Source organism: Cygnus atratus, chromosome 6 (assembly GCF_013377495.2).
Source record: "Cygnus atratus isolate AKBS03 ecotype Queensland, Australia chromosome 6, CAtr_DNAZoo_HiC_assembly, whole genome shotgun sequence".
In the NCBI taxonomy this organism is placed as follows: Eukaryota; Metazoa; Chordata; class Aves; order Anseriformes; family Anatidae; genus Cygnus; species Cygnus atratus.
In genome coordinates, this window is record NC_066367.1 from 7982369 (window position 1) to 7993412 (window position 11044).

Genomic DNA, 11044 nt, shown 5'->3' on the forward strand with positions numbered 1-11044 from the left:
TCTTCGGGTTTTTAGGACCACCGAGCTCAACAGCAGCAACACAGACCACGAACCAGGACCTCTCCAGGACAACTTGTGCTGACCTTTGTGGTGCTCCAGCACCGTTCTTCAGGAAACCCAGGCAGGTTTCTCCCAGCTACAACCTGAAGATCTCATTTCTGAGTAAAGGCACCATGCTTAAAGCCCTTCTGCAAATATCTGCGTGGCTTTCTTTGGAGGGCTTGCTCCTTTGTGCACCCTTCCCTGCCTCTTACATTTACTTCTCTTGCACCTCCGCAAGCCACTGATGCCCCGTATTACCTGGTGCCCAGATACACCCTCCTAACAGAACTAGTCGGGCTCCTGTGATCTGAGAAGTGAAATTGTTCCAGCACCTCATTCTCTTGACTCCTGAAAAAAAGCCTTATCTCACCTGGCAAAGTAAGACTTTGAGCCTGCGCCACCTGATAAGCATGGGTTTTATTCCAGATATTCCTAGAAATGCAGGAGTGCTCGGGTTCATACAAGTTCTCAGAGAATTTAAGCAGAAACCGGGTTAAGAAAACACTTACAAGGTTCAGTGATGCTAGGTGTGATCTGCGAGAGTCAGAGGGGATCCCAAAACACCCCAGCACTTTGGCCCACACATCAGCACTGTCCAAGTCAAGGAGCAGCAAGGCAGGCAGCAGACATCCATCCCTCCTCCCTGCCCAGCACAGCCCCGGCACCCTGAGCCCACCACCAAACACCATCACGCCCCAGGAGACCCTGGCATCATCAAGGCTCAGGACCCACTATACGAACCCTTAACTTGGCCCCAGCAGACCAACCAAACAGATCTACACCTGACACACGCAACCCAATGCAAAAGCTCCCTGGTTGCAGGAAGGAGCCAAAAATCAATGAGACGAAAAGGAAGCTCTTACAAATACTGATGCCATGAACGTGCCAGCAGCTGATGTCATTTTGTCACATCACTGCATCAAACAGTCAGGCTAGACCCCAAAAAACAAATGGAAACGAGCACTGCAGCAATTCTCACGTAGCCTTGGACAATCTGGACACTCTTAACCCAGGAAAAGCCCAGGGCAGATATGGGCAGAGCCAAAAAGCTTTTACTCAAAGGGACAGGACCAGTCTGGGATAGACAGGACCTACAGAACTCACACACCACGGGATGGCCCCTACTTGGAGAGAGTCACTAATTATAATGCCTCCCCCCACCCCTTTTCTGTGGGCCTTCAGCATGACTGAGATGATTCAAGCTGACAACAGAAATTTGGCAAGATCATTTTCCAATACCAAAGGACACCCACCTGGTAATTGTTCTACTGTAGCACAAGGCATAACCCATATATTTTAATGCCTTAACCACACATCAGGGCAGCAGGCAGACTACAGCTATTAGGTTCCTAATAAACCCAGGTTTCCATCCCCAAAGTCACCAACGTTTGCCAGACACTGGAAAGCCACGAGACAAGCAGCCCCTGCATTAAATCCTACAAATGAGTTTAAAACAGTGGGTTACAAAAACAGTAATTCTTGGACTCTCCCCCTCCTGTTTCTTAAGCTACAGGAGTTTTGACTCTTCTTCACTTTTCTTCCCCTCTGGGAAGATGAGATTCACACAGCCCTGAGATTTTTGGATAAAATTAACACCAAGAAACTTGCAGCCAACAACGCCGCATGAATTGAGTTGTAAATCTTCCAAAACAAGAAGGGAGAAAAAAAACCACACACCACATTCTCCTACTGTCCCCAATCCTTTGTTACTACAAGAACATCACTGCTCATAAGAGACTATTTGAGAAGCTGCTATATCAAGGGCTAAAGCTGCACACCGAGACCCTCAGGCAGCCAAAACCACACGGTACAGACCTGACTTTGACTCCTTTCTAGGACGCTGGACCAAGGGACAGCAAACAAAGCATTCCTGTCCTTCTCAGCAACTCCCAAAAAGAAAAATCCCACCTGCACTGCATGCACCCCATTAACACCACAGCAGCTGCACCTTACAGTGTGCTGTAACAAGCTTTCACAGCAGCACTTGATGCACTGCTAGAAGCAAACCCAGCCCCTGACTTGAGGTGTGTCTTGCAGCGCCGGGACAATTATAGCGCTGCAAAAGTTACGGCCACTCCTCAGACTGTAATAATGCCATATTTTTCTAATATGATCTTCCCAGCAGGAAATACAGCCCTGGACAACATCAGGGCTGCGTGGCTGTGTGAGCTGGTCCTGGCTTTGGGCATGTTACCCGGGAGCACCCGAACGTGCGTGATTTTAAGGGCAGCTTTAAAACCTGGGGCACAAAGAGGCAGCCCCGTGCTGAAAAGCATGGAGAGAAACCCACAGTGATGCGGGTGCACCGGCACAAAGGATGGGCTTGAGGAACAGACAAAAGGAGAGATTTTGACTTTGACTCCCTATTGACTTTGAAATTTTCCCTTTTCTTGGAAATTTCAGACCCCTGCTTGCCAAGCAGAACCACTACGTTGCTCGAGATTCGGTTTCTCCCGCTCACGACGAGCTAATTCGGGCAGCAATCGCTGCAATACATACAGACAGAGTAACACGGGTGGCTTTCAAATAAAGCAGCCACATACATTATTTTTGCCTCCTTCCTACACAATTCCATGGCTTTTTCCATACTCTCCCATGCATACATCCTCTGAGCATTATTAATAGCTACCAAAGGATATTATCTGCCTACCAATCACTTCAGCTTCCTACTTAATGGCAAGCACATTTTTAGAGCATCAAATATATCAACGGGGACAATGGTTGCTAAATTTGAAGTCAACAACAACTGGAAAACGCTCGCTACTTCACTGATATTTTTATGCACTACAGAAATATCTCTTGAAATAAATGAGCCCTTTTTTTTTATCCTTTCAAAGAGATAATAAAATAATGCTGAATTCTAAATACTGTCACATATCCTTAGCAAACAGAAATTTAAATTTAGATCTATACATTTTTGCTGCCAAAGGTAACAAGCAAAAATATCCACAAAGCAACCTTGCAGAGAGGATCAGGGATTTTGGAGTTGTAGCTGGATAGCAGCGGCAGCACAACCGATAAAGAGTCACCAGTATATGGAAGATTTTGGAAAAGGGGTTAAAGCAAAGTAACTCTCAGGAACCCTTATCCCTGCATCTCCACCTGGCTGCTACACTAACCTTAAAGATTTCCGAAATACTCCATTAGTGTACTAACCATGCTCCATAAACTTTTACGCCCAAGACGTTCGATATTTCAATGTAATTTAAATTAATGGAAATTGAACATTAGGATGGGTATCAAGTTAAGCATGATGATTTTTTCTTCCTGTCCGTGTGCCAGAGCAGCTCCATCCTGAACATCCTAGAAAAACCAGATGGGAATGTCCGGGAACACCATTTGGGAAGGAGCAGCAGGAGGCACGCCACGCTCCTGGTATCAGTGGGATGTGGGCAGGTCCTGGAGCTTTGCACCATGCCCCAATCTTCAGGATCCGGTCCTGCAATGGGCAGCAAGGAAATCCCCTAAATGCCATGCTGCACGTGTACCCCACAGCCACACATCCCTATTTCTGGGAGAAAACTTCCTGAGCCCTGCATCGCTGTGGGACAGTCCTCAGGACCCATGCACAGCCAGCTGGGTTTTGGGAGATGCCTACAGAAGTCACATCGGCATGCAACAAGAGCACGGGACACGTTGCTGGTTTATTAGGAGAAATTTAAGGACGACCAAGTTATAAATGTCTGCTCGGGTACTGTACACCCAACTGCACAGACATCAGGAGAAAGAGGCAACAAAATCGGTATGTTTTAGAAATCTCTGGCATTGACCTTAAAGAAAGCATATATGGTGACTGAACAATTTTATAGCTCCAAGAACTGCATCTGCTGAAACTCAGGGGCTTGCTTTCACACTATTTACTTCATTTGCCCAGCTACTGCTCTGGCAGGAGCTAGATTTGATAGGCTTCAAAGATGGAAACAAAAAGCAGGTATCACTGGAAAGCACAAATACACGTCGATATCCTTACAGTTAGCATTTCTACTGTCATATTTATATTCTGGTTTTCTGACAGTGCAAATCGTACGTGCTCCTGTGGTTCGAATTACGGACTTGGCTGCCCTAATGCCTGCCAGCATCAGACCCCTGGTATCACCGACGCACACGTGAATATTCATCTGCCCTGGACTTTGCATCCCGTTTACGCAGTGGGGAGAGTTTTCCTGGCAGGCTGAGGAAAAAAAAAAAAGGATATATATATATATATATATATATATATATATATATATAGCAGCAGCTGTTCGAAGACTTCAGGAGGCTTGGCATCTGCCCGTGTGCCCAGCAGAGGTGCCGAAACAAGACCGCTCGTTTATCACGTGGGCACGCAGGGAAGCTGCCACCGAGCGCAGCGTATACGCAGCTCCTCCAAACCAACGAGTTCCTGAACAAACACCACCTGAAGCTGCCGAAACGATGAATCTTCCTGGCAGACCCCAGTCCTCCTGTGGGATAATTCAGCTACATGGCCATGCAAAGCCCAGCAGCAGCCTGCTCTTCTGTGCAGAAGGAGAAGCTTTGAGTCAACAAAAACAAGGGCCGGTCGTACATGCCAAGGGTGTAGCCCAGCAGGGCTCACCTCCCACTGAGAGGGCTCCTCGTGGTGCCAAAGCACCTGCCTTTCCAGCAAAGGACCACTTCAAGCATTTAAAAAGGACAAAAAAGGAGAAAAAAAAGCTATACCCTCCTTTTGAGCAAGTGCATGTGTTTTTATTGCCTTTTCCCTTTCCTAGCTTGCCCCAGGAGTTATTACACCACTAAGAGCACGCACTTAATGTGAACTTGCCAGCCCTCAGCACCCAGACACCAGTCTGGTTCCGACTTACGGGGCAGCTCAAGTCCTCTAGGATAAAACCCACAGTCCTCTCAGCCGCCTGAGCTCCCTTTGCCGCGTACTCGAAGCACTGCGTAGTCTTTGAATTATCCTCCCAGCTCGCGGCTACGCTTTCCATGGGTGGTGGGGATGCGGCCCCACGGGATGCCCCGTTCCCTGTGCCTCCCACTCCAGGCTGAGCCCCCCAGAGCTGCCCCCAGCCCCAGCAGAAGGGATCCGGGGGGAATCAGGGCCCGGGAAATCCCATCTCCAACTCCGGGCTGCGCGTCCCGCTGCCGGGGAGCTCCTGGGGGCTGCTGCCACCTAGAGCTGCTCACACGGCACGGCTGCGGGCACGCCACCCCGCGCACCCCACGGCACCCCATTACAAAGTTTTGCCACCCATACGAGCGGCTCTGTGGCACCAACAGTGACTTCTGAGGGAATTTTTCCATAAACCCATTGAACACATGCATGCTGCCAAACAGGTTGCTCTTTCTAGGTGCAACTGAGCTTGCTGTAGTTTGCTTAGATTTACTTAACTAAAAAATAATGGCAATTCTAGCATCCCTTAAAAACTAGAAGGGGAGCATTGCTCCTGAGCAAAGACAGGGCTTCTCCCTTTGCCAGCTGCTACTGCCAAGTCTCATTCTGCTCACTCGTAGGCATGTATTTCAGGTCCTTATTACTGTTTTCATGTTAATTACCAGCACGGCTTTTAGTGCCAGCATCCGTACACATATACATCAATTACCGTCTCCTTAAAAAGAAAAGAAAAAAAAGTCACGAGGAGGTCAGTGGGGCGCGCTGCAGTGCCGGCGAGGCAGGCGCACGCAGACAGGCTGCACGGCGTGACCTGGCACCGATGCCGGTTGCATCCCCAGTCCCCAGGGATGCCCCGAAAGATGGAGCCGGACCCGATGTCCTGCGGTGAGCGGCGCTGGCCAGCGGCACACTTGGGGGACACCTGGGGACGGCAGCAGCTCGGCCTGGCCACCACACAGGGACCCCCAGAGCGGGGACCCCCAAGCATGACGCGGGGTCCCCACCAGCACCCCTTCGGTACCCATGCTGCCGCGGGACGTCCCCTGTGCAGGGACCGAGTCAGCCGGTGGCAGCGTCAGGCTGAAGCTCCCGGTCAGTGCTTATCGTGCCTCCGCAAAGGCACTCGGAGCTCAGCCTAATTTTAACCTCTGGACAGACATCGTGGCGGACGGGGCGGGAGGGGTGCCAGGAGGGCGGCTGCACCTCGCCGAGGGCACACGCGAGGAGCAGTGGCATGGAATTAAAGCCTGCACATGCACCAGCCCGAACGGGCTCCTCGCTGAGGGGGAGAGGGGGAAAAAAATAAAATAAATATTGCACTGCCAAAACATTTGAAGTACAATTAATTTCTCAGAGCAGTTGAATACTTCAAACGGCGCTAAGTTAATTTGGCTGTAATTATTTAACAACTCAACAGCCCCATATATCAGAAAAAGGAGTTAATTTATCAGCTATTTCCACGCAGAACAAAGACTCCAGCTTCCAGGTAACAGCCCAAGCTGTTTGGCTCACGTGACCCCAAGCTGTGCGCTGCAAACATTATATGCCCGAGCACGGAGAGAGCAGAAATTGAAAAAAAAACATGTATTCATGCCTCGGCCGACGGACTTGGGAGAAGGAAATGAAAACTTTGGGTGAGAGCGGTAGTCTTCATCTCCCTCGATGTGCTGAAAATGCAGGTGGCAGCCAGAGCCCCATCCTCAGGCCCCCGAAAGCCGGCAGAGCCCAGATTTTTGGGGGGCTCCTAAACGTTCCCAGATCGAAGCTCACCTGTCCGACCCACGCTGCTGTTTCGTATAGCGCTGAGCAGCGTGAGCCAAGCCTTACAAGCCGCTGTCACCCAGAGCAGCAGCCCCCGAGCCCCTTCTTGTGGCGAGGGTCCCGCCAGCCCTGTCATCCCTGCGGACGGGGCGGCTTTTTTGCACAGCACAGGGACTGGAGGCTGTGCCGTAACAGGGATCCTGGCGGCCGAGCTCGCCCGGCTCGATGCTGTCTGTCTTTGGTGGGGGGTAAATCCAGCAGGGCTCGCTCGGAGCGGGAACTCCTGGGAAAGGGGATGGGGAAAGCGGGAGAGGGGCAAAGTAGCGGGTCAGGGGCTGAGGGAGAAAAGCCAGAGCAGGGCTCGGGGAAGCAGGCACGCAGCGCTCCTTCAGCTGGGGTTTCCCCGTTCAACACCGCAGGAAAAAAAAAAAAAGGAAAAAGAAAAAAAGAGAGAAAAAGAGCAAGAGAAGAGGAAAGCAGCCTTCGGCCCCTGCCGATCTGAGGAACTGGGAAGCGATCGCGGGCAGGGAGGCGAGGGCCGGCCGCTTACATAAAGCCGAGCCCAGCGTGCGCCCTCAGCACCCCGCGCCCGCCCGGCGGGCCGAAATTCCACAAACCCCTCCAAAAATAACCATAATTTCCCCTAGATCCCCCCCCAACCCCAACGACGGCCGGGACACCCCCCCATAACAGGGCGGACAGCGCGAACCGGGGGCCGAGCCGCGGGGTCCCCTCAGCGCGCTGCGCCCCCTCAGCGCGGGGCGAGCCCCGCCGCGTCCCCCCCCCCGGCCCTACAACCCCCCGGAGCGGCACCCCACAGCCTGCCGCCCTCCCGCCTTGGGGGTAGGAGCATCGCTGCGCCGATAAGTTTGGGAGATCCCCCCCAGCCCCCGCAAACAGCCCGCAAACACCCACCTGCCTGCGCCGCAGCCGCCCGCGGAGCCCCGGCGGCCGCCGCCAGCACGCAGCAGCTCCACCACAGCAGCCCCCCGGCCGCCGCCGGCATCGCGCCGCCGCCTCCTCCTCCTCCTCCTCCTTCCTCCTCCTCCTCCTCCTCCTCCTTCAGCGCCGCCTCAGCCTCAGCCTCGCCGCCATCCCCCGCGCAGCCTCCCCAAAAGTTGGCCCCGGCCCCTCCGCCGCCGCCGCCGCCGCCGCCGCCGCCCCCAGCGCCGCCCCTCCGCGGCCCGACGGGGCGGCCGCCGCTGCGGGACGCGCGGAGCGGAGCGCACCGAGAGCGCCGGCGGCAGCAGCAGCAGCAGCAGCAGCAGGAGGAGGACGGCGAGGAGGAGGAGGAAGGAGGAGGAGGTAGAGAGGAGGAGGAGGAGCGGTGGCGGCGGGACGGAGCTTTGGGGGGGGAAGAGGGGGATCTGACATCCCCCCCCCACACCCCGCCCCAAGCAGCAGGGGGGCTGCTGGTGAGGGGGTGTTCAACAGGGGCACCCCGGCCAAAAGGGGTGGGAGGCTGCTGCGAGGTGAGGTGGGACTCGCCCTGCACCTGCTCTGGTCCCAGAGCATGGGCAAGCCCATGTGGAGATGCTCGGATCCCCCCCCTCGCATCAGGCTTGCTGTCTGGACAGTTTCCCCCAGGAATTCCTGCAGACCCCTCCCTGCCACCAGCCTGCACGGCCTCGTCTCCAGCAAAACCCCGGCCTCGCACCCCGAAGCCAACGCCAGCGCTTTCTCCAACCTTGCAGCTGGAAAGAACGAGCGGGACCCTGCAGAAAAGCGGCTGCGAGGGGCTTAGTGCACGCTTCAGCGCCCCGTGGCAGCAGGGAAGCAGAGCCCTGCTACGAAGAGGAGGCTCAGAAGAGAGGCTGCAGGATGCAGGCAGCCTCCAGCCCCTCAGGACTTGCAGTTGAACCACGGTTTGGGGCAGCCCAGCCTGGAGCCAGCCTCTTCCCTTAGCATCTGTCTCAGCCAAAACGCCGAGCTCCCCCCCGTGCCGCCCGAAACGGAGGCCGTGAGCCCAGACTCCCTCTGATTTAAATAAAAAACTCAGGCTCTGGCTGCCTTTGGCTACACGTGGATGCATTGCTCGGGCTGGAAGGTGCAGCTCGCACACCGACGGCTCCTTCCAGAACGCCGCCGGTACATTAATCACTAATGCTTGCTATGCAAATCTTGTCATGCCGAGCAATTATTGCAGTGCCCATCCTGACCTCATGTTTATTTATTGCAGGAGCTCTTTCTTTGAACCTCGCCTGGGCTCCCTCACCGTAAGCCTATTAGCGTGGGGCTTCCGAAAGCAGCCGGCTGAGAAATTGCAGCTTTACGGTGCAGTTCCGTTTGGTGGCCAGGGTGTCCTTAAGCCCCAAATATTCTCTTGCCACAGGAGTTTTCTCCATGTGATTTAATATTGAGCAACAGTGGCATCCGGTGGGCAGCGGGCTGCCTCCCGAGCAGCTGGCAGCAGCACGCTCCCTCTGTTTCGTCATACGCTTTCTCTAGGTGCTTATTAAATACAAGTTCTACTTTTATCCAAATTTCAAGGTCTTTTTCACCCAAAAGCTTACACACTCCAGCCTATCTGAAACATCTCCCCCCGCTCCGTGTAATTCCCTTTTATTGTACTCCTGTAGCTTTTGCTAATTGTTCATGGGATGACATTTTTTCCTAAAGTAATATTCTTGAGAGGTTAAATTAAAAAAGGGCCATAAATGATTTCAAAGACCAATGGTAATTAATAAAAATGAAGCAATAATTGGGCAAATAATTGGGCAATATCTTTAAATGTGTATGCCTAGGGTCCAGCTCCTAAATCCACATTTCATTTAGAGCAGCCTGGGATTTTTTTTTCTCCCCTGAAAGAGGGCAGGACACAAAGAAAAGGATGGGAAATACTGTAATCGGTGGGGAAACCTCCAAAAGTCCTGAGGGATTAGTGATGGGAGGGCAGGGAGCTTGCTGCTGCCCCCTTCCCACACTGAGGTTTGCAGGGCTGATGGACACCTCACTGCTGGCAAGCAGCACAGGGAACCTATGGAGCACCACTGGGCACCTGAGCCCCGTGGCATCCACAGGAAGCAGATGTTTAAGGGCAGGACGGTTACGCTAAAAAATAAAAATAGAAGCAATAAAAGTCTTCTGTGGCTCAGAGCATAAATCAGCCTTTTACTGCTTCCCCTTTTAGCGTGTTCAGCCACAGATGTCTAGCTCAGGGGGGTTGCAACTGTTTGCGAGTACCTGCAAGAGGCCACAGCACCACATCCCCTGGCGCCACCCCATGTCACTGCCCATGAGCATTTGATTTACAGAAGGTGCCATGCTTTGGGAAGGAGAACACTGCAGAACCAAACACACTTTCCAAACCCCTGGCTTTGCACATGCCCAAAGTTGTGCAGAGACACATCCCTGAGCCTTGTGGAAGCCACAAGGTAGCAAAACAAACACGTTGCACTGGGCTATGAGTTTGAGAGCGCAGAGCAGCTCCTGAAGATGTTTTGTGGAGCATATTTGAATGGTACTTGGGTCAGGGCATCATTTTCTGCTCACCACTTGTTGCAATGTCAAGCGGCACAAAGAGGGCCACGCTGGTGAAAAATATCGCCAGCTCCAGAGGGGGAGGCTGGGTTCCTCTCCATCACGGGGCTGGAGGAGGACGTTTAAGTCACAGCAGCAAATTGTTCAGCTGCAAGCATAGGAGAGAACTTGTGCCTTGCACAGCAGCATCCTGTGTCATCTAACAAAGCAGGCATGTGTCAGCTGTGTGACAGAAACGCTCCTTGTCAGCCTCCTTGAACGAGGAGTGCTCAGCATCAGGCAGCACATGCGGGGCAGCATGGGGCTGAAAGTAGGCACCCTGGTGCAGACTTCCAGACCCCCTCAAAGGAATGCAAGACAGCTAATTATTGAGGGTTTTTAATAAGTGCAGGCCTTGTCCTTCACACATCAGGAAGCAGGACAGTAAATTCAGGACCTACATGCACATACCCACATGAGCAGTGCCTTGAAGGCACATCTCCCTTGTGGATACCAGTGGCAAAAAAAAGGGGGAAGTATGGCACCCCCCTCCTGGGGGAGGAAAGAAGCTCTGCCACTTGGCTGTTGTCCCCACAGCCCACATGTGCGCCTCGAGGACCCACAAAGGGAGCAGTGTGGGGTCAGCTGTGCTCGCAGGGCTTCAGAGATGATCTCACAACCCAAGGGGATGAGCAATACAGTAGTTGGTCTTCCCCAAACAATAGCTGCAGAGAAGAGGGAGAAGAAAAACTCCCCTAGAGCATAGTATGTATGCTGGGAACCTGAGACAGGCCAGCCAGCTAGACCGTGGAACAAGTTATGCTAGAAGCATGAAATTTCAAAAGTAGTAGATAGCAAATACAACACAGGCTTAATAGCCATGTTTTCTGGAAGGAAGCAGCTCAAGAAAGGCCACGCTTGATTTTT

The 11044-nt window shown here is 53.0% G+C and overlaps 1 protein-coding gene across 3 annotated transcripts in view; it reads right to left on the reverse strand.

Moving 5' to 3' along the window:
- The window catches only part of ERBB4 (erb-b2 receptor tyrosine kinase 4), a 574171-nt gene extending 566487 nt beyond the window's left edge, over positions 1-7684 (reverse strand). For all 3 annotated transcript variants that reach the window (XM_050711632.1, XM_050711633.1, XM_050711631.1), the window contains exon 1: positions 7574-7684. In XM_050711632.1, the coding sequence (XP_050567589.1) occupies positions 7574-7664 (91 nt within the window). In that variant the 5' untranslated portion in view covers positions 7665-7684. The remainder of the gene's footprint in view (positions 1-7573) is intronic.
- Between the last annotated feature and the right edge of the window lie 3360 nt (positions 7685-11044).